The 24,230-nt window shown below is 36.8% G+C and overlaps 4 protein-coding genes across 24 annotated transcripts in view; 3 read left to right on the top strand and 1 right to left on the bottom strand.

Moving 5' to 3' along the window:
* LOC105691161 (probable nuclear hormone receptor HR3) overlaps window positions 1–15,444 on the top strand; it is a 93,126-nt gene extending 77,682 nt beyond the window's left edge. For 16 of the 20 annotated variants that reach the window (XM_048653651.1, XM_048653652.1, XM_020855336.2 and 13 more), the window contains 7 exons: window positions 1,880–2,045; window positions 2,421–2,632; window positions 3,163–3,474; window positions 4,107–4,379; window positions 4,521–4,745; window positions 5,147–5,486; window positions 6,209–15,444. In XM_048653651.1, the coding sequence (XP_048509608.1) occupies window positions 1,880–2,045; window positions 2,421–2,632; window positions 3,163–3,474; window positions 4,107–4,379; window positions 4,521–4,745; window positions 5,147–5,406 (1,448 nt within the window). In that variant the 3' untranslated portion in view covers window positions 5,407–5,486; window positions 6,209–15,444. Of the gene's footprint in view, window positions 1–1,879; window positions 2,046–2,420; window positions 2,633–3,162; window positions 3,475–4,106; window positions 4,380–4,520; window positions 4,746–5,119; window positions 5,487–6,208 lie in introns of all 20 variants that reach the window. The other 4 variants (XM_020855341.2, XM_048653655.1, XM_048653653.1 and 1 more) reach the window with 3 other exon arrangements.
* A 1,529-nt stretch (window positions 15,445–16,973) lies between these two features.
* Window positions 16,974–18,167, top strand: LOC105691201 (60S ribosomal protein L30). Its single transcript, XM_012409531.3, has 4 exons — window positions 16,974–17,083; window positions 17,192–17,237; window positions 17,527–17,672; window positions 17,940–18,167. The coding sequence occupies exons 2-4, from the start codon at window positions 17,217–17,219 to the stop codon at window positions 18,115–18,117; spliced, it is 345 nt and encodes a 114-aa protein (XP_012264954.1). The 5' UTR covers window positions 16,974–17,083; window positions 17,192–17,216; the 3' UTR covers window positions 18,118–18,167.
* Window positions 18,168–19,549: 1,382 nt separating this feature from the next.
* On the bottom strand, window positions 19,550–21,547 carry LOC105691200 (very-long-chain (3R)-3-hydroxyacyl-CoA dehydratase 2). 2 transcript variants are annotated; one of them, XM_012409529.3, is made up of 6 exons: window positions 21,302–21,547; window positions 21,110–21,223; window positions 20,534–20,651; window positions 20,214–20,449; window positions 19,944–20,125; window positions 19,550–19,787 (listed from the first exon to the last, which is right to left on the bottom strand). In XM_012409529.3, exons 2-6 carry the CDS (start codon window positions 21,193–21,195, stop codon window positions 19,702–19,704), a joined length of 708 nt encoding a protein of 235 aa, XP_012264952.2. In that variant the 5' UTR covers window positions 21,196–21,223; window positions 21,302–21,547; the 3' UTR covers window positions 19,550–19,701. The 2 variants fall into 2 exon arrangements, with proteins under 2 accessions (XP_012264952.2, XP_012264951.2); XM_012409528.3 differs by having other exon boundaries at window positions 21,331–21,546.
* Window positions 21,548–21,928: 381 nt separating this feature from the next.
* On the top strand, window positions 21,929–23,858 carry LOC125500693. The gene is made up of 4 exons (XM_048654301.1): window positions 21,929–22,172; window positions 22,460–22,539; window positions 22,605–22,790; window positions 23,187–23,858. Exons 1-4 carry the CDS (start codon window positions 21,929–21,931, stop codon window positions 23,856–23,858), a joined length of 1,182 nt encoding a protein of 393 aa, XP_048510258.1.
* Window positions 23,859–24,230: the final 372 nt, after the last annotated feature.

Raw genomic sequence — 24,230 nt, 5'->3', positions numbered from 1 at the left:
ATTTGAAGAATATCGGGCATTTGCCAAAAATCCAAACCGCTGTTTGAACTCGTAATCGTAATCCCCGCGTGTCACTCGTGATTCGTTCCTCCTTCTACGATCGCGGCTTCGTCGCGAGAGTACAGGGCGTCGCGACGACTACCAACGAACGAACCCACACGATCGCGTCGCTCCACCCGATAGTTGTAATAAATGCTGCTGTAGCTGTCGCTGATAACGTTGAACGTGGTATTAGTTGTTACGATGATACAAACTGCATTACGTGCTATACACACGTTGCGTATACGTGATACGTCATACGTACGTACGTGTATTTCACACGCGTCTGCCTCGCCTGAGCCAACAATGAGCACGGTGCAACACCGACACATCGCTGTATCCCCTCGGGTTCCTTCCTAGTTCGTTCTCTCTCATACGCGACGCCCGCGCCTCGCGGTCGATCACCCTTCGCTTCTCCACTTCTTCTTCTTCTTCGCCCGTTTCTTCCGTCTCCTTTTTAAAACTCTTTCTATGTCTCGGGTCGTCGAGTGACGTCACATGTCTCCCCACTTCTCCACTTCGTTCCCTCGAGTTCTCTCCAGATCGCCGTAACGCCAACGAAGCTGCCTCCTCCGCCTCCTCCTCCTCTCGCGGAGTTGGTCGTTCTCGTCGCGCGCGACTCGCGGTTTCCCCGACCCGATTCTCAATCTTGAACCTCCCCCCGCGCGCCCATTGCCCTATGCGTGACGTGTGCGACGAGATAGCGTGACATCACCACGAGCGGAGGACTTCCGCCAGGTCCGGCGACTGTTCCGCGTTCCCCCGGGCCCGACAGGCCACGGCCACTCCTCCGGACTCCCCCTGGGTTCACCCCTTGAACGGCGAAGAGTAGGACAACGAAGAAAATGGAGAAGACGTCGCGATACCCGGATGAACGGAACTTACAGCTTCGCCTCCTTTGTTTATCGTAACCAACGTCCGTGCCAGCAGCGGGATTCCGCGAACTTTTTTTTCTCTCTCTTCCCCCACTCTTCCCGGACTCATTTCAACCCCGGTCGAAATTTATCCGTGGAATGCCCCCTCCCCCTCCCCGTATCCGTCTCTTCTGCTCATTCGAGGAAACACTGAGATCGTCCCGAACCTCGGAAATGGAGCGCAAGCCCACCGCGCGAGACCCGCTTGAAAAATGGAAAGAGAAGTTCAACGATAAAAAACAAATACATTCCCGTCTTTCCAGCCGTCGTCTCAACTTCACGATTCGTTGACACTGCGTAAGCTATTTTTGACATTACCTTGCGTCTTGCACGAAAGTCTGGCCCCTGTCGTTCAACAATTATACGGCCGTAGATGGTAACCGAGTACTTATACTAATCACTCGAATGAAAAGATGATGAAAGTTTTTCACACTTGCCAAATTGGCGTTATTTTTTTCCCTTTCTAATTTTTACGTACTCTTGTTGTCCCGATAGTCGATGATTTTAGTCGCCGTTTATCCGCATAGCATGAAAATATCGTGATGCTTCAGAAACTTGTCGAATGCAAATCAAAATGTAATTGAATCCATTGAAACTATCGATTATTGGTGTACCTAATTGCCGCCTCTTCCTTCCCCCTCGCGCCTTTCCTTTGATAACGGTGGAATAATAAAGTCCGTGCGATCCATCTGAAAACCAACGGACGATATCGTCTACCACCTGAATTAACGCCGATAACCGATCGATGAATCTACGTCGACGGTATCGACGAATCCGATCCGAGAACTGCGCGACGGCATTCTCAAGGTTCCGGAAATTATTTCGAAAGAAAACTTCGATGTATGCATAATAATTTATAACCATCAATAACGATGGATAAATTGACGGATGATAATCATCTTTACTGAAATTTTTGTTGATCGAAGCCGTAAAGTTCGGACGCATGTCGAAGAAGCAGAGGGAGAAGGTCGAAGACGAGGTGCGGTTCCACAGAGCGCAGATGAGGGCGGCTTCGGAAACGGCACCTGACAGCAGCGTTTTCGAACATCAGACTCCGAGTAGCTCCGATCAACACCATTCGTATAACGGCGGGTTTGTACATTTTAACCTGATGGATGATGCTTCCTCTCTTGTTAAAAGTTTTCCCATGTGTGTTCCATTTATGTTCGCTTACTCATCGAGAAACGAACGATCATGTCGAAGAAACTTCGACCATTTTCTGCTCGTATAACTTGATTCAAATTTCGCAAAAAGAAGCCTTTGGGAAATAGAAAAAAAAATCACCAGGTCAAACATTCGGCATTTCTTCTCAATTTCGAAGTAAATCCCATTTTATTGTCATTGTTAACGTCATCGGTAGTATTTTCGAACGGAAGAGTAGATGTACCGGCGCAAAGAAATCACCCATCGCATGCACCGCGGAGAAAACTGATTAGGCGTTCTCTGAATTATTGATGAAAATTTTAGCTATCCGTACGGCGGTAGCGAGTACGCATCCCCGGGATCGGGGTACTACAACCATCCGGCGATGAACAACTATGGTGAACTCAGCGCCGATTACGTCGACAGTACGACAGCCTACGACCCCCGACCGACGCAAACGCAAGTAGATGCCGTTACCCCGGATACACCGTCTGTCACAGCGACTGGGGGTGTTCTGGCAAGCGTCGTAACTACCGGTGAGTTTAAAAACATTGAAATGGAAATCGAGCCCATTGCCATCGTCAGGTTTCCGGCGTACATGTATCGAGAGCTGAGAACCAAAGAGGCGTGCTTCGCAACAAATTGCGATTACGCATCCGATTGTGGGTGGAGAAAGATTTCCAAAGTTTTTAATTCGTACCCCGAATCGGTAACCTCGACTATATTTCAATCACTCTTGCATTTTCGCCCGCTATCGTCCGATAGACATCTTGAAAATCTGACGTTGGTTTTGGGTTCAGGGGTACCAAAGACGCGTGCATCAAAATCTTTTTGCATTTCCCGAAGAAAAAAAGATTCCAATTGACTCTTGGCACCAGTTCTTTTTCGTCTGACAATTCGGGGAACTTAATGTCATCACGTCGAAAGAAAAGTAACTAGAATAGTCGCTAAAAAGAATAACCCAATAATTTCTCATCGTATGATAAAATACCTACCGGTACATACGAACAATAACGAAATGCGATCTGGAGATTTTCTAAAAAAAAACTAATTTCACCTACGTCAGGTAAGTCGCTGTCGGCGACTTCTACCGGAAGTAGCACTGGTGGAGGAAATGGTGGTAGCGGAGGTGGAGGTAATAGTAGTGGTAGTGCTGGTGGTGTTGGTGGTGGTGGTGGTGGAAATGGAGGTTCGTTAAGTGGAGGCGGAATTGTTGCGGTGAAACAAGAGACCTCAGTAGAACTGGCCAGCCTTGGTCACGGATCCTACACGACGGTGGACTCGACGACCTTTCTGAGTACCCAACAGCAGCAGAGGCCGAGCAATTCACCGGAGGAGGACGAAGTTCCAAGCCTGCCCAGTATGTCCCATACAAGATGTGAGGCTATGTTTGTCTTTCTCTGCACGTGCATGTACTCTTAGATCTCAGACTTTAATAGGGACTCGGATCTTCCGCTCACGAAATTCGGAAACATCTCACAAGTGTTTGAAAAAATGAATCTCAAGGTCGTTTTCACCACAGAATGTGAATTTTTCCTCTATTATGAAAGCGAACTTTTTTTATCCTTTCTTACATAAAAAAAATAGGGTCGGTAGCTCGGAAATGGCATGCTGTGTGTAATGCAATATAATCGCTTTTTAACTTACCACTCTCATGCTTTTCATAATTTTGTAACTTTCAGTCAGATCTCTATTTATTTTCTACATTTTCATTTTCACAACCGTTCCCGAAATCTCCTAGTTTTTTGTCGTATGTAAAATTGTCGACAGTGTTCAAGACTGGCTGCTATAGTCGCAACGATCGAATGTTGTGTGCGTATAGATCGAAGGCATACGGATGTGTATAAATCATGTCTTTATAGACTAATTAGAATCCTGATGCATATTATGTAATAGAGAATTTGCAGTGTCAAATTCTTCCGGATGAAGAACGGCACGTTTTTTACCTTGTCAAATTTTTCCAAGGGCCTCCCGAATAAGGATAAATACGGTATTTTTCACCTTCCGCAGACCCCGCGCAAATAAGCGAACTCCTGTCGAAGACAATAGCGGACGCGCACGCGCGGACGTGCCTCGTATCCACAGAGCAAATTCAGGAGTCCTTTCGCAAGCCCCATGATCTCTCAAGGTTGATATACTACAAAAACATGGCGCATGAACAGCTCTGGCTAGAGTGCGCACAAAAACTAACCACCGTCATTCAGCAAATCATCGAATTTGCGAAAATGGTACCAGGATTCATGAAGCTCTCGCAGGACGATCAAATCGTTCTGCTCAAAGCTGGTAAGTTGGACTTGGAAAGAGTTCTTGAACAAAAAGGACTTTCTGTAGTTCCGTAAAAAATTCCACGCCTAGCTCGACGGGGTGACCGCGTTGAAATCGGTGGAAAAATTAGTATCGGAAAATATCTTTATTCGCCAACAGGTTCTTTCGAATTGGCGGTACTGCGTATGAGCAGGTATCTCGATCTGCAACAAAACTGTGTCCTCTACGGTGACACAATGCTGCCTCAGGATGCCTTTTACACAACGGACACCGCCGAGATGAAACTTGTCTCCTGCGTTTTCGAACTGGCAAGGAGTGTCGCCGAACTGAAACTCACAGAAACGGAACTCGCGCTCTACAGCGCGGCGGTTCTTCTTAGTCCTGGTACGTGTTTTCTTGAGGTTACACTAATTTACTTACTATCCGTAATTTTTTCAAATTTTCCACTTGGATCCCCATGTAAAATTCCTGAATAATTTATTGTATACAAGAACAGACAATGAATATCGGCTTCGATTCGGGACTTGCGAGACAGTCAACCCTGGGCAAATTTACGATTCGATCACAGTTGGGTTCGAGCGAGTAAGGTGTTTCCCACAGGTCGTTACACAAATTGAAAAAAATAAGACCTACTCAACTCTGAGTTGCTAAACTATTTTTGATTCGAAAATACAATCTTTCGTCATTTATCGTGGGAATATCTCAAGATATACGGGTATATTAGTACGTTAACGTGTGATAATTGTTGAATCGGTTAGATCTGATAGATTCGAGGGATGTTGCAGATCGGCCAGGATTGAAGGGTCTCGCCGAGATAACGCGACTGTCTCAGGCGGTAATAAGGGCTTTAAGGGCGGAGTTGGACCGGAACCACGTGACGCCGATAAAAGGTGACGTTACGGTGTGCGACGCGATGTTGGCGAAGATTCCACAGCTTCGAGAAATTTCGTTGCTTCATATGGACGCACTCGCCAAGTTCAAACGGTCTCAACCGCACCTTGAATTTCCGGCTCTTCACAAGGAGCTTTTCAGCGTCGACAGCTGAACGACCGGCGCAACGCGAGGCTATCCGACGACGGTTCGCGTCGCGAATAGTGCCTGACCTGGAGGCCTTGCCGTGTCGAGGTTGGTAACATATTTTCACCAAATTGTTTTTCAATATGAACAATCTGGCCAAATTGATAATAACACACTCCGAGGAATTAATCGGTAATTTGATATTTCGATTCGATGAACTTTGAGCGAAACTTTTTTTTTTAATTGCTCTTTCCTCGTTTTACGTTGGAGATATTTCTCGCGAACGTATGACATGTGTCAAATATAAGTTAAATATAATACAATTTCTAAATTTATACATAAATCATTTAGAAAATCGAAATATTTCTATGGAATATTCAGCTAGCTAACAACTCATGTTACTAAGTCCACCAACAATCGTGCAACACTAACAGCAGCACCTACTTTGACCTAGAAACGGAAAATTACCTTCTTTGTCTTTTGTTGAAACAATGTTTCGCACGGGGCCATTCAAACATTGCATCACGTTATTTTCCGCCACTTGACAACCCCCTCACGTATCACGCCTCACACTATTGTACTTCGTCAATACTGCCTAGATACTACGAAAAATTCACGCGATGTCGTCAATGATTTATAACAATATAAACAAAAATATCCTCAAAGAAGAAGCTAGACTGCAAATTCCAAAAAAATATTTTAGAACAAAATCGATATAATCGAAGGTTTCATACAAGCATTGCAGAGAGTCAAATTTTACTTTGCCTAATTTCATTAGAATATTCGATCCTAATAACTCCAAATTGAATAAACTTTTCTATCTGTTACAGATTATTTCCTTCGTATTGAACGTATTGGGCCTTAAATTAAAAAAAAAATATTAAATAAATAAAAAGAATAACCTTGTTATATATAAAATACACATTAAAAAGGAAAAAAAAACTAAAAAAAAAACACAAAAACGATATAAAGTATATGTGAACGACATGTATATACGCGTACGAGCATATAGATACCCGCGTGTGATACCGAAATTCACATTTACATGTACGTGCACATGTATGCATAATATATACGTATGTACACGCGCTGTATTTATATCTGACTGTATACACATGTACATAGACAAATATAGTATGTATACATACATAGATTATAAAAGAAAGAATGAAATGAGATGGAAAAAAGGAAAAAAACGCAAAAAAAAAAAAAAATGAATAAATAATTAATGAATATATAAAGAAATGAAAAACAATATATATATATATGCATACATAAATATATATTATTAAATAATACAAATAGATGAGCTATCGGTTGTTATGATACATAAAGTATATTATATATATATATATTGACTAATATCATTACAAATTGCCATCAGCAAATTGGACACGACTAGCGCGTTGTAAATTACATAACATATAATAAATATAACTATACATAAACTGAATATCGTACTTTCAAACGTACGATTTTACTCTTATAATGCATAATACTACTAGTGAAAATAGGAAATTTCAAAATCAATTACATATATAATTGTAAGAAGACTAGAAAAAATGTCACCAACAAAACCTGAAACGCGGGAGGAAAATCGATGTTTTACATCCGAGAACGATCGATATAACGGTAGCCTGGATACAACTCTGACAAACTTTGTTTAAGGTCGAAGTTTTGGGAACGAGAGGAATAACAAAAAAAAAAAGAACGAGGAAGAGTATACAGCAAAAAAGTAACTAATTACAAGCGCGCTAGTCAGACTCATTTTGCGCGGGACAGTCTGGGGATGATTATAGAATATATTATTATTGTTCCCTCATGCATAAAGAAAGAATCAAGAATAGGAAAAAGCATAACAAAACGCGGTCGAATTTTCATTGGGCTGATTACGTAATAAAAAGGAGAAGAAAAGTAAAACGTACTACGTATTGTATACATAAATGATTAATTAAATAAAATTAAATGAAGTAAAATATAATAAATACATACATACATAGATAAATATATAAAGTAGCGCGTAGCTTTTACTCGGCACCCATTATTTATTAGTAAAAAATTAGAAAGAAAAAAATGAAAGAGAATCGGTTTAAATTTTTCAAGGGCTGTTATAAATATTCGCGGTGATCTTCGTCCCCGGACTGTCTTTGGGGCCCTCGTAACCGTAGTTAGAATTAAAATTAACTAATTAATTAACAGATTAACGTTTTGGTTAACGCACCATGAATGGAATATAAGCATAGAACGCTCCAACACGTACGTGAAAAATTGAGTCGTTGCTTTCGGTAAAAAATTATTCACAACTCCTTTGATATTATTGTATTTAATTCCCCCCCCCCCCCCCCCCCTGTAATCACGGATGATACACACATATAGATTGTAGGATCGGCATAACGATTCGAAGATTAGAAATGGATGTAATTGAAATTGATAGATTGTATATACGAGTCGTATATGGAGCGTTGTTAATAATCCGCTGGATCAACGCTGCTGCTGGTTGAATATTTACAGCGACGTAATAATCACATGGAAATCGATTTTCTCGGACATATATTCCATTCGGGAGTAACGATTTAGCTTTCATTGTTGAGAAACGGACCGACGATTCGTCGAAGTGTAAATTGGCTGTACGCGTGAGATCCGATGAACACTACGAACACCTTGAAAAAAAAAACAGAAAAATAGAGGAGATGGTGCGTAAACTGACATGTTAATGGTAGCGGAAATAAAGTATAAATATTATTCTATTAATTAATTGATTACGTAAATGCAGTTCATTTATATGTAGAAATAACACCCGTAAACATGTATAAGAGAAATGAAATAAATTTTATATATATATAGATCTATATATACATATATATATGTATGTCAATGTATATTTATACCTATATACACACATATATGTATATATCTAAACACACACACCTACACGTACACGACACACAAACAAGCTACACGTAGATACACATAGACAAGGAAATTAAAACTATAGAAAATTATTACGATTTGGTGTTCAATTTTATAATATAAATATATTTAAAAAAAAAAAGGAAGAAAATTAAAATAATAAATACGTTGATGGATGTATAATGGAAAGGTGTATATGTATACACGATATTATAGTAGAGAAAAGAGAAAGAGAGAGAGAGGGGCAGCGATGTTCGATCGATCGAGATATGTGAAACCACGTCGCCAAAAGCTCGATATTTTTTATACCGTGCATGGGAAGAAAAAAAAAATACTGTGACGATGAAAAAAAAGAGAAGAGAAAAAAACTATTAATTTGTTAATATTATTATACACGTTACCTTCAAGTATATTTATATATGTATGTATACGTATCTATAATAGTGGACGTAGGTACCTATATAATTTAGTTGTTTCCCGAGTTTTTTGGACAAACGCAAAATATAAGGAAGAAAGATATGGATAATTAACTGACAATGAATGTATAAATGTAGGAGAATCGATAAAATGAAGAAGAACCGTGGCGAGCCACGCGTAGCCGCCATCGATCGAAGGTCGACGCCTCGGCGGAGGTGCATATAACATAGTATATAGCTTTAACACCTCACAATCAGATTCAATACATACATACATACCTATACCTATTTATCATGATGAAATTTGATGATGAATAAATTAATTGTTGCAGCGCGTTGCAGTGCATATGTACCTATAATATTATACAATGGTTGCTGCGAGATGGTTTTTTGTTTATCCGAAATACAGGGAAATCAGAAGACAAAACAATTAAATAATTGTAATAATAATGATTTAAAAGAAGTGACCGGAAATAGTACATAATTATTATAATGAATAGCTCGAGAAATAGATAGACAGTTTAAGAAGTATGATAATTCAACGGATAATTCTCTTTTTCAATATTTCGTATAAAACAAAAAAAATATATTGCATCTTTAAGAGTCTCTTGTGTAGAACGGACACTGAGATATTGTGTCGACCCTTATAAACAACCATCAATAATTATTGATAATTCACAACAATTTTATTTATCGATTGCATATTTGTTTTACTTTCAGCGTTGTTCAGTTATTCGTACCGGTTATACAAATATCGGGTTACCACGATCAAGTGTCAGAAAAAATCGAAATAGAAATGGAAATGAAGCCCTTTCGTTAAAATCGTACATATCGCATTTTTCGAGATCTGATTATTTTCTCTCAAATATTCCCTAAGAAAATCTGAATAATTGTAATCAAATGACAAGTTCAATTATTATTTTGTCAACGAACACAGTTTCGAAACTACTTTCATTCGTTTATCGTTGCATCGTGTCTATGATCGAAATTTCTTACAAACATGTAATTTAAACGGAAGAAAAGTACGGATTTTTTCGGACAAGGTTAATCGCGGTGACCCCATGTAAAAATCTCCTGAAACTAATAGCTATGTAGATACATTTTACACGTATCCATGAGAACGAGATCTGTTAAAGAAATGAAAAAAAAAAAAGTTCAATAAAATAAAAGAGTATAAAATACTGCGCGAGTGTGATTGATTTGAATATTTGGCGAATATTACGCCAACGGTATGAGCTTTTCATTCAAAAGGTCGAAATGTAAGTTTCACCGTTACCAACAATAAGTTTCTGTGATTCGGATATCAATATGGTTCCATTTGAATTTCATGCCACCAAATTTATATCGCGGCGAACGATGGAAAGGCGAAGAAGAATCGAGGTAAAAGTAGGGCTATGGCGAGCAAAAAACGGAATAGACGAAATTTTTGAGTGAATATACACGGTCTAACAATAAGATCGCTCAACAACAACGGCCACGCGGCGTGAAGTATGTTAAGAGGACTGCCGGCGCCAAAGTATTCGAGTACCTGCTGTGGTTGTAGAATATAAGCGTTATAGGAATTTGAATAAAGAATATGTTAGCTAATTATAATACTAGTAACAATAATAATAATAGCTTACAACAATAATAATAGTGTTAACATTCATATTCATTATAACAATAATAATATTAATTATACTAACCATAATTGTAGGTATATAATGTGAGGAAAGCTCGGAAAATCTGTTGTAATGAAATAAATAATATCTCTGAAATATTAATGACAATGACTATAAATTTGAAGTTAAACAAAACCGACCATGATCGGGTCAACATCCGTAGTAAAAATTGAAGGGTGTTTTTTTGGGATCGAATAAACAAAAAATCATCGGCATAAGGCAACCTGAGAATCCCTGGAGCTGATCGCGTTGATAAAGTAATAATTAAAAGTATCTTCAGCTACAAATATCATAATTAATCTTATGTCTATTATCACAGATACTCATACACCTACGTATAATACCCTATGCATAATATGAATTATATCACAATAACATATGGTGCAAGAATTGTCGATTCATCCTTAAACAAAAATTTCACACACGGACACATTACACCCCGGCACTTGTGTAACTTGATAATTATTACTAGTTGGTAGTAACAACAGCTAATACGATGAAAAAATAAGAATACCAAATAGGGCAAAAGAAACGAGTTGTAAATGCATCCATAGGTATATAGAATGATTGTCATAGCTATGCAATTTTTCAGCCTGAATAGAAATTTGAAGAAAAATTACCGCTATCAACGAATGATATACCTTGTAATTACTTATATACTTCTGTATCATGAGTGAAAGAGAAAAATGGCAAATTTTTGGTTGAAAATTCAAAAGGGTAAGAAGAGAAGATTCTTCGAAACGCGATAGTAAGAATCTCATAAGGATTGTGAAAAAGACAAGGCGTTTATTATGATGCCGAGGACTCAAAACTAGACGGGCGCACGGGCGCAAACCTTAACTTTTGAGCTTTTAATCAATTTACCGGCATAACGACGTATTCTAACAAAGTGCCCAAAATCAAAAAATCTAAATCACAGTTATTCGAATGGAATGTGAGGGAGACTTATATCATAGAACATCACAAATTGGTTCTTTGTTGGTAGGTTCGGCCTTCTGGCAGCATCTCCGAATTTCGTAGTCACGCGGTGTAATATGCCAAAAAAGCGTAACAATTCGAGAAAAATACAAAATTAACATAATATAAAGAAGTTTTTTCCGAATCTCGCTGCATTTGAACAACCATATAGTTCCGAAGGTTCTCCACTTCGGTCACTTCTGAGGGTTACGCGCTTCTTCTCATTGGTCTCGATATGTACGTTCTGGTATTGTCATTTTTTAATATGCGAAACGCGATTGCATAATATTATATATATCATGTATACATATACTTATGTTATATGTATGTATGGACTGAATTATACTCCCTGGATTTTTGTCCAGCTATGTGCAGTGGTGCTGCTGCTATCTAATATTATTAAATGCCTGCTGTTGTATACATTATACATGAGCGTCGGCTATTTCCTCCCACGCCACAATTATTATTTAACCGTTTAATTCATACTCTCATTGTCATTACTTCGTTTTCATTTTTTTTTTTTTTTTTTTTTACGAAATAAAACATAACGTACGTACCAATATGAATCCTGTTGTTAGCTTTTCTGAACTAAGAAAAAGATATATTACGTCATTAATTTTATTATCATTTTTTTTCGAGTAAAAACCATTTTTTCAACCTCCGCATTCGAAGCTAATATTAAACAATTATTTGGACTGATATTTAAACCCGAAAACGCAAAATTAGTAATGTTCGTGGATCAGAATTAGAAGATTTAATTGATTAAACGTAATTTTTCCTTGAATATTATCGATCGCTACTCACTTCGTACGGTGATTATTAATAACTCTAAAATACTCTTCTCGGAACCCCGTGTTCTATTTCTCTCAATTGACATTTTTCGAATTTTCGTATCGCTATCAATAACCATACCACGTAATTGAATTCGTCAGCTAATTCTTTTCTCTTTTCATTTGGGAACGTTCAATTAACTGGATATTAAGTAGACTCGAATACGCGGTGTATCCATCTGTAATATCTAATTTTTTTAAGACAACATTCAATGTTATTCGGATAAATTGCGGTCTTGAACTAACATGACTCAAGTCTGTAATATAGTCACTTCATTCGGTTCAGGGTTGGTCATATTTTTAGAAATGCGTAGGCTAAATATTGGAATTTCGTATGATAAATAATATGTAATCTGTGTCGTACTATACATTCATGTATATTCAACCTCTAATGTTTAGAAAAAAGCAAAAATTTAATTGTTCATACAAGAACTGATGATACTTGTGAGACTGTTGCGGGCGCCTTATACCTATATTGAAAAAAAATTAATTAAAATCGACAAAAAACCGAAAAAAAGAAGCAAATGATACGATAATAGTAGATAAAAAAAAAAACTGAAACGAAAAAGAAAGGAATCGACGTCGTAGTACATTTTAATACTTAGGGTATAAAAAAAAATTAATAAAAAAAAATTAATCTTGGACACTGACAAAGAGTATGCATAAGCGATAGTTGCTTTTTTTATTCATATTTTTTTCTACTTTCTAACCTCGATGGGAGGAATCGCCGACGTCAGGCGAAAACTTAATTGTGATATAATAACAAACGAGGTTAAAAAAAAATTATTTAAATCGCAGCTTTTGCGATCCTCTCTACGGGTAATTCGTTCGAATCTATATCTGTTAATTGATTCATTGATTCATTGAGTATTTACTAATTCGATTAATTGATCTTGATGTAAGAATAAACGTAATGATTATATTTCTTTCCACTGCTGCAGTCGAATGGCAATTATATACCTACCTATACGATGAGTGCATAATAAATCACGGTGATAGGTCGGAAATTTCGCAAACCTCGCTGATCGATTTTTGATTATTGAAAAATTATTTCATTCATAATTCTTATTGAAAAAAAAGTTTGAAAAAATTACAACTGTTATTGCACAAATAATTTGAGCGGTCTTATCGAAATTAGCACCCAAGCTATTTTAAATATGCACACGCGTATATTACTCACGTTACAATGAAATAGGGCACTCTAACACTACCGATTTGCATTAACGTTCAGTAGAAGAAGTTTTTTTTTATCCTCATAAGTAAGAGTAATATATTTTCAACATGTTCGCTCGCATGTTTTCGAGGCGAAAAATTTCGCTTGATTGTTAATCAGTCATATAGATACCGTACATCTTACGGGCTTTCAATTGATAACGGAAATTTGAATACAGAAACCCGATAGAAATGAAAAATTCAATATAGCTGACAAGAAATAATAGCTTTGCGTCTGCACCGAATATCAAGCTACATAGTTTTAATTCATAAATACGTATAGATAAGAGACAACACATAGAAACTCATAAACATATTAAAGGACGCTACACGCGTTACGTGACAGTAATTCTCGAAGAATTTTAAGATGGAAAATTTGTCAGACAATATACACTGCAGTGGGATCAATAATTTCGTATACATAAAAAATCATAGCGGGGGTATGCGGAGCACGATTGAGTTTCCTGAAGTTTAAACAAGAAACGAAGAAAATAAAAATCCATTACGGCTCAAACTATATACCTATTCGGAATTTTGAGAGAACGTTGCACCGACATACATGTTTAGCACGGTGAATTTAGTTTCTTGGGTTTTCATCACAATTTCCAAGTTCTTAATAAAATGCCTCTGTTTTCTCTTTTCCGTTTAGAAACGGAACACTATGTCGAATCGACATGACATTTATGATCAGGTAATTCATTACCAGAGCGTGATTCGGAATATCGATTGACAATACATTATCTGCAACCTATAAGGTGGAACCAAGTTTGAATCGGAGTTGCTTGGAAATTCGATCGTTTAAAACCTTATTCACGGTGAGAGTTTTTGGTTATTTCATCTACTTTTTTCTTGGTTTTTACAGTGAATCTGATCAAAGATATGAGCTGCGGGTAAGCTTCATGATTCTTTGAATTTTATAATACCGATTGAACGGGTCTAAAAATGGCGAAGATTCGGTAAAATCGCATGTTAACTGCAGACGGCAGGCCACATCGCGAAATGCAATTTCTGACTTTCTCTCTGAAATGTCCTACTACTTACCACGTGATAAAGATAATCACGAGAGCACATTAGATCATGGCATTATTAAGGAAATCGGCTGTTCGTTGTGATAAGGCGTCGATATATATATATGATCACGTGAAATACTTTGATTGTCGCGATTTTCACTGAAATAATTGTAAAAAAAAATAAAATGAAAAACAACACCAATAACAACAACAAACAAACAAACATAAACAAAAACAACAATTTCAGCATTAATATATTATGTTTATGAATAAATAGTATAGTATATATTATACATTAAAAATTAGACATTAGAAGAGGAGAAACAACAAACAAAGTAACAAACAATTATGTACTTGATACCATGTAATATACTAGTTATTTATTTTATTTTTTTCTAAAAATATACATAAGTATCCTCGCGACACAGACACGCGGACACACATCACACACACCCACCCATAAGGTTAAAAAGAAATACGGATAAGAAATAAATATAACTACATATGATATATCTATACAAGGAGTATATGTATGTATATGACATGTTATGTTGGTATCATTTTATTGAATAATTCATATACGTATGTATATGTATACATATGTATGTATATATATATGTATATATATATATATCTATATATATTTATATATATAAAATTATTATTGTAATTTTTAGATGTACGTTCTATTTGCAGGTAGATTCTTGATTAAAAAATTAAAAAGACTATAGGATTTTTACGGTTATCGCGCATTGTGAATTTTTCGAATAAAATCTGCCCATATTCGATATCTGAAAGAAATAATATAAGTATATTATATCATATGATAATTTGTTGTTGATGACTAAATTATAATAATAACTATACTATCTGTGGAATGTTATTTTTGTATGTTGGTACAAAATTAACGCGATATATATTTAAAAAAAAAATCCGAAAATGAGCAGATTTATACGCAATGAATTGTTGAGATGATTACGATTAAAAACTAATAATTAGTTATTATCAATAATTATTAATTAATTGTATACACGTTAATTACTATCGCATAATATTATTGATTATTACAATATGCTTATGTCTACATTTTGTCGCCCCCTTTGAATTGATAATATCATCTACCCCTTAATGATAAAATGAGCCGGAGAGGTAAAAAATTTTGTTAAAAAAATTTAAAAACAGAAATACACATATACATATATTGAGAGCATTAAAATCTGTTTTATATCTCTGATGTACGAATTTGATCATTATCTTTCTCTCTCTCTTTATCTCAACATTCGGCAATAAATCGTCGTTTAAATGAAATTTTACTATAATTTATAACCACGTCCAATTCGCAATCGCTAAGGAAAATTGAGTATCGTGATAAAAAAAAAAATTCGGACGCTGTTTGAGGAATACAAGGACTGAACACAAACTTACATTTCACGTGAATCTTCATTAAAAAGGTAGCAGAAGTTTCTGGTGGACTTACGAAATTTCATAAGCAGCACAATATTATTCAGATTCTAAGGAGACATGAAGCTGCGGCCGATCGGTTTTCGTAAAATGGATTTTTAGCTTACAATATGACTATGAGATCTGAAAACTGATCGGCATATTTTGTTTATCAATTTTTCGAGGACAGAGTTCTGTGTAATAAAACATCATCGAAATACAACCTGAACATGCAATCAATAACCCAACCATAAATCCTAAGTCTATTCAATCGTCAAGCGAAAACTCGAACTCAACAGCGACTCGTACTTTTGTTTTTTAGCCCCATAAATACCTTCAAATACTTACAATTAGCCCCTCATCCAAAGTTGGAGGGTAATTAGTTTATACAAAAAAAAATCAGAAAAATTGAACGTCGAACTTTATTTTCAGCCCCTCATTCATAATTTGAATCGTTTTTGAATGAGTATCTGGAGGCGTGGACTGCTGATTGGTTCAGTCAACGCTGAAGGCTGGTTTCTCTATTCTAAAATGTCCAGTCAAAGAAAAAAATCCATTTAAACCCAATATAATAACAAAGCAACAAAATTTTGTAATACCTGAAGCTTAATGCGAAAAATCTTCTCGCAGAAGAAGCAAGTAAATTACTTAACTGAAAAAATGCTTTCAAACCGCACATAAGAATAAGGTACCAAAGTCTTGTAATACCTGAAGCTTAATATTACTATATGTATATGTACTTCGTTCACAAAACTACTTCGTTTGAAATCATACGTTGACAAAATATTCAATTTTCGAATAAGTCAGCTGGATTTATGGTTGTTCAATTAAATCGAATATTTCCGAGCCAATATGTATGTACGTATGTACGTAAGTACTTACAATTAGATCTCAGGAACACGAATTCACAAGTTAAACCGATCTATCTATAAAACTGATTGACAATGAGTTAGGTTAACAAATTTTTAGCTTTTTGGAGCAGAGTAGTTGAGATATCTCGATGGGCAAAATTCGTAAATCACCAAAAAAAACTCCTAACACGTGTGAAATATAGTGATGTGAAATTCAAGAAAAGATTACGGGTCAAAAATTTAAACGACGAATGAAATGAAATACAGCGCGCGCAAAGCGCGCGCGTCAATGTTGTTTATCATTTCCGATATTTCGTACCAGGTAGCGCCAGCATATAGTATTAGAGTCCCTATTCCGTGGTATATCATCCAAGCGCCCAGCCATTTTGAGTCCTTTCCGCGTGCGGTTTTCGTATAGGTACGTCGCGTCTGGTGTACAATTACGGCAAATAATTCGAAATTAATAGTGTATAAATTCAAATTTACTTGACTGACTTGTAATCAACGCTGTTTAATTATTTTCTAGGGTTGAAGAAACTCAAACTACCAAAATGGTTGCACAAAAGAAGCAGGTAAGCATATTAATATACGTTCCCAGCCCGTCCACGTGCCACGTGCCCACAACTTTTGGATCTTTCTACCATTTGAATTCTCCTTTATCAGTCTGTTGCACGCTACTTTGCATTCTGAAGAGATTCTTTGTCGATCCTCTCTGTAAATCACATACTGTATGCTAGTCAAAGTAGCTTTTTATACTCAATCTATAGGTGAACCGCTCAAAGATCCTTGACTCAAATAAAATTCTGAGGTTATATCTCCATGCTCAATTTTGGCTGATTCCTGGGTTTTTCCCATCCACAGAAAAAGGCTATGGAGAGCATCAACTCCAGACTTGCTCTCGTCATGAAATCTGGAAAATTTGTGCTGGGCTACAAACAAACGTTGAAATCTCTCCGCCAGGGCAAAGCAAAACTCGTCATCATTGCGAACAATACTCCACCCCTAAGGTGAGACTGAGATGTAGCTCTCCCACTTTCATCACAGATCAATATCTCAAAAGTCATGTAACAATATGAACAAGCTAGTGTTCAAGATTCTCTGATTCATCCTCCAAGGCTTTGTTATTTTATTAAAATCGGTATTTAGTTACCTGGCAATTGAGAATAGCACCTGTGACTTAGGGAGTTCTACGGAGTAGTCTCAAACCCGTCCGTAAGTACGGGTAAGTTATTCTATTCAGATCTAATACTGATCGATTCTTTTTCTGATCAAAGGAAATCTGAGATAGAGTATTACGCCATGTTAGCAAAGACTGGTGTCCATCACTATACTGGCAATAACATTGAGCTGGGAACTGCGTGCGGAAAATACTTCAGAGTCTGCACCCTCTCTATCACGGACCCTGGAGATTCAGATATCATCAAATCTATGCCTACTGGTGATCAGGCCTAGGTTTTATGTAATATTTTATAAACAATGAAACTACTGAAAAGTCATCCAAATCTTCTATCTCCTGTTATTTCTTCAAACCATCATACCCGTAATCATTCCAACAAAATGCTGTGACAAGGCATTTTTGGCGAACTCTGGTACAGCAACCAAAGTGTACAAAAAAGTGAAACCTCATTTACAACTGGCGTAGTTAGACACTACGCGATATAATTTAGGTTGGCGCAAAATATCCCTAGTGGAATTTACGTACGTACAGGTTCTGTCACTGAAGAAAACAATAGCGATAGCAAATAAACCTGCACAAATTTAGCACCCCATCGAAGGACTTTTGAAATCAAAATTACCTCAATCGATAGGTCTGTATAGGTCCACTATCATTTTTGTTAAGTCATCTATAGCTTTTTAATAAATGATTTTTTAAGTTTCCCAAAAAAACAATTGCAACTTAGCACCTCATGTAAACAGAGACTGATTTAATCTTTATATTTCTGCATTCTTTATCGTTAGGTCAGTATTGGTCTATAGTTTTTGCTTTTATATTATTCATTTAATTTTTTTTAATAACAATTATGAGCATGGTGCGACATTCAAAGTTTTTCCGTTCCGTTTTCATTGCATCAATAAAAAAAATTAATTAAAATACAAACTGCTCTCATGAAGCTCAAATAATCTCATGATCTTCATCTCTAATTACTCCTCTACTACTCTAACAAAAAATCAGCACGACGAACACTAGACTTGACTCACAATCAGTGGTAATTATATGGTACGTACACCATGTAAATTACCTAAACTAACATTTATTACATGTTCATCAGACATCAATTTCTTGATCGGCTTTATCATAATTGTTTTTGTAATATCTATTTATGAATTATATTAGTTGTAAATAATTATTGGATTTATGAAATAAAAATTGTTTCCTATGACTATTTTTAATTATACGTTTTTAAAAACTCTGGTATTCAAAATTACATTATTTTTTTATTATATATCTTCACATGTATCCTTAACAGATTAGGATACTACATGCAATAGTTGTTTAGAAAAAAAGTTCATAAGAACTTCTTATTTTTCAAATAGTTATACTAGTGGGGGCCAGTAACATAACAATTATTCAGTTTTTACGTGAAATAGATAGTAATTATACGCTATGATAGCAGTTTGTATTTAAATTAATTTTTTTATTGACGCAATGAACACGGAACGGAAAAACTTTGAATTTTGCACCATGCTATGACTAGGTGCGTTGAGCGAGTCGAGTTGGCTTGTCTGTTTCCACGGGACGCTAATTACACCGTTTACACTCAACGCCAGGAGCTCGCCAAAAAATGCTTATAATGTAATGTTGGTATCATTAGTTTTCGATAGCTCACAGAAAAGCGGTTATTCTTTGAAAAAAGAAGTACATCGTAATTAAGAAGTCACTATGTAAGCCTTACTCAAATTATATTGTGTATAATTCAATCACATTACATACAGAATTTTTTTTTACGTATAAAATCCTAGTGTACAAAATGGAACAAAACAAATAAAAAACGTGACCCCCAAAATATTTCAGTAAAGTACAATGAAAATAGGAATTCAGTGAGTCTTCTTGGATGTGGCCTGTACAGATCCTAGAATCTTGCGTCTTTGAGCAAACATATGCAGGTACATCTGTGGGAAAACTGAAACAATATTTTTTCTGTTACTAAATAAGCCTGTTTGAAGTGAAACTACATCTTGCGTTTCATGTTTTCCAACCATTTTATTTCCATCCGATCTCAAGTCTATACGATTTTTAGCGTTTGATGCGAGTGCTAATAACAGAAATCAATACTTACGTGGAATGTAGAGAAGCATGACGCCTATTAACAGAGAATTATAGTTGAAAGTAAAGTTCCAAGCATTTGGTAAAGTATAGCTCCACGCATCAGAATTAACCTGAGCATACTGTTGCGCGGCATAAAAGCAGAGTAGCTCACCAGTTACCCCAATCGGATACAGAGCAATAAAGCCTGTGTACCTGTAACCCTTGGACAGTTGTAATTCCTTTCAGATTGTGTTTTCCGAACACAAGTAATGACAGTGACGTATAAATTTATAGAAATTACCTGAGCCACACGACAAGATAAGGAACTTGTCCGGTAAGATTCAAGAAATAATATAAGTATCGTATGATTTCTGCAAAAGACCAGGCAGTTAGAGCCAGTGGAAGTCCGGGGGAGGCAGCAGCATACTCTAGAGGAGTAGCCAATATGACTCCACAGACTACCATCACTCTGCTGAAAACTTGGAATATAGTAATGAGAGGATTTGATGGCACCAGGCCAGTCACTGCATTAAAAATCTGAAAACATTCATGAATTATATATATTATAAAGGATGTATTTCACATCTGGGGTTGAAGCATGTATCACAGAATCTTTATTACCTCTAAAACAGCTGCATTTTGAAATAGGACAACTGTTGTTCCAACAGTGTTCCAGAGAGATTTGTTACCGGCTAAGCCCAAGTAGTAGCCCTGGATTTGGTACAATAAATAAGTCCATCTGAAGATTTGAAGGTCAAATCGTTAAGTACATCAGAAGTAGAAAAACAGCCATAAATCCTGTCCAGATGAGGATTTTGCAAATTTGAGCTTCATGGTAAAAGTAAAACTGCTGCTGAAATTCAAGCTCTGAAATGCAGTTCATGGATGGGATTGGAATAAAAATGACGTATCAGCACCCTAATCTTGTGAAATCAAGGTCAACAACAATTAATTCTCATCAAAATTTGATCGTTGAAGCATCAATTACCTTGAATAATCTGAGGCCTTCAAAAAAGCAAGTCATTAAAAAAAAAAGTTTTCTTACGTTATACGTCTGATGGAGCAATATTTCGGGCTACGATAAACTTTGGACTAATGTAATGATAAAATAATTTTCAATCGCCCCTTGATCTACGTAGGGATTTTGAACGTGCATATAAGCAGGTACAAGTCACAGTATTCTTTTATCACACTCACCCTAGAACCTGCCCCAAGTTGTAGGCAATCAAATAACTTTTCCCAATAATTCCAGGCTCCTTGTTTTTGCTACCTTTACCCGCCATTTCAATAGATATTTTGATCTCGATTCACCTGTAACAACCACGACTAAGTTACAACTGAATATGGCCGATGACTTGCGACGATTATAATGTACTCATTAGTATTCACCAAAAAGTCAAAGGAGTTAATGAGATTACCGGTTATTGAAATATGCAGCATCTACAAATAAGTAGGGGTCAAGGTTGAATTGGGTCCGCCTTACAATCATGTCGTAACTTCTTCTTTATCCGTTAATGGCTACATGCCAATGCTAGATGCCCTTAGTTGTTGACTGAAGATTTTTCTTCTTCAGTCAACGCCTTAGTACGGTAGTACCACGGGATAACCACGGGTAGTACGGGCCGAGTGCCACTTCTGATATGGCATATCCTATCTCAAAAAGTTGATGACCAATCGAAACTCGCATTTCGAGATGGAACGAGACGAACCTCGTGTTTCTGAATTCGCGCCGCGAAAGAAAGTTGGTTATAACGAAGCGAATAAATGTGAATATGATGTTTACGATAACCAAGATTATCGATTCACATTTGGCTTACAAAATGACACATGCGTCGGCGTGAATGTCGATATAATATTATAATAAAAATTACATTCGAGTATACAAATGATTAATTTGAGAACATGGAAGCAGAAAATGTAAAAAAAAAATATCATTTCAAAGGTGAGCCTGAAGCAGTAGTCTGTTTCATTGTCTCTGAGCGACTAATACATCAAATTGTAGAGTTAGGTTCAAATATGGCTATTTCTCTCATGGCAAGCCAAATTGAAGATCTAACAATAAGTGATGTTGAAAATTCTATTACTAATGACAATTTTGCAAAACGAGTAGAAACTAATAATATTTATACCGAAAGCAATAAAATTGATAATCATTGCGCCAATTTCAAAAACCAAGTCGAAAGGATTAGTACTGTAGAATACAGACAACAATCTCGGACAAGTCAAAGATTACACGGCAATTTGCGAAATGTCAATATAAGTAAATTTAACGAATTCGTACAGCATTAAATTGGGCAAATGAACGTGTTGTGTGGTAAGTGCTCTGCTAAACATTTTGCGGTAGTAAAAGGGTGTCAAATAAAAAAACTTAAAATGATTGTTGGTCACATGGAGACGTGGTCCTAGAGCAAATACCAAATCCGCGAAACGAGTTACGAGAGTTATTTGAACATTGCCATGTTAAATCAAGACATTTTTCGGAAGAATAAGGAGTTATGATAGTTCAGTTTGTTTTGCTTCGTTTAACGGTAACTTGGTTATTTTCAGAGAAATACGTGATGGACCGTATTGTAGATGCAAATGAAGCAACAGATCATAAATTACACAGAGAAATAACGAGCTGGACCGTGAATTATTGCATACTTTCGATCGGTTAATACGTGAACACAACGTGTTTGCCAAATCTTATCAGATGATGGGTGATGAAATGGAAAACCAACGCAGATCAACAATCCAAATGAACGAGATCTTACCGGAATTACAATTAGTATTTACGCTAAAGCCGGGAATGGATCGTCGTAGATTTAATTTTCAAAGATGCAACGAAGTTGCAGCAGTTTTCTCGACTACAGCTGATAGCGAAATTCCAGAAGCTTTTGTAAGTATTCGGAATAAAAGTACAAAAACATTACAAAATGTAAGCTCAATAGATCCTAATGTAGAACCATGGATATACCCACTATTTTATCCGTATGGTACTCGAGGTTGGAGTAGAGATTTGACGCGTGTCGGTAGAACTGGTTCAACGTGCAAACGTTCATGCTATTACACGTTTACCCGATCACTTACAAAATGAGCAAAGCGTAGATCAAGTTTGGAAAAAACAGGAATGTTATCGGATTACTTTGCGTTAAACGCACGTGAGCCTCAGGCTAGGCAGTATTGCTATACGTACAAAAAATACAAAATTAACGGAAATACCGTCCACAGATGGGAACGACGAAAGACTAAATTCAATTGTATTGGTCGTATGTATTCTGTTAGTCCGACGCAGGTTGAATTATTTCATCTGAGATTACTGCTACTGACGGTCAAAGGTGCAAAAAATTATATAGATTTGAAAACAGTTAATGGAAATGTTCATCAGACATTCACAGCAACGTGTTTAGCTCAAGGTTTAATCGAAGATGACGAAGAGTGGAAACACACGATGGATGAAGCTACAACTTGGATGATGCCACGAAGACTTAGAAGGCTGTTCGTTAGAATACTTATCCACTGTCAACCAGTTCACCCAAAAGATCTTTGGGAAGAATTCAAAGATGAAATGGCAGAGGATTATTCACGCAGGGAGGAATCGTCGCGTGGCCGAGCACGAGCCTATGCACAAATCAGTGAAATGTTGAATGCAGAGGGTTGGAGTCTTTCTGATTTTCCGGAAATGGAACAAAAAATAATTAATTTGAAATCGAACAATGAATTACTTGAGGAATCATCTACAATCGGAGTGCGACAGTATGAAAAATTAAATTCTGAACAAAAAGAAATTGTTGACGCCGTATTGGATTCGATTAATACAGCCAAATACACCGGCGGCGCTTGCTTCTACATCGATGACCCGGGTTCATTCACGGGAATTTCAGCCACATTGTTACAACAAGGCAGAACAGTTGATATGACGTTCGGATTACGTGTTCCCCTCTATTCAGACTCAACATTTGCATAAAAGTTAAATCTAAACAAGGAGAATATTTGAAAAAAACACACGTTATTGTCTGAGATGAAGCTCGAATGCCACACAGGTACGCCTAGTGTGTTTGATCTTGACCCTCCTAGCGGCCAAGCGCGTCGAGTTAAATCGGACAACCTTCTACTGCCGCCGGCCGCCTCGATTGCCGCCAATGAGCGCTCGCCTTTGACGATCACGACGAGCCTTCATTGGCGCTCGTTGCTAGCGACCGAAATGCTCAGAGTCAGCCCAATGCACGTGGCCGCTAGGAGGGTCAACATCAAACACACTTTACGTACGTGTTAGAAGTAATTGATGAAATATTACGCGACATTATGAACGATGATATCTCATTTGGTTGGAAAATAT

This window comes from Athalia rosae, chromosome 4 (genome assembly GCF_917208135.1).
Source record: "Athalia rosae chromosome 4, iyAthRosa1.1, whole genome shotgun sequence".
Lineage (NCBI taxonomy): Eukaryota > Metazoa > Arthropoda > Insecta > Hymenoptera > Athaliidae > Athalia > Athalia rosae.
Note: the sequence above shows the minus strand (reverse complement) of the source record. Positions and strands in the feature narration are given on the sequence as shown.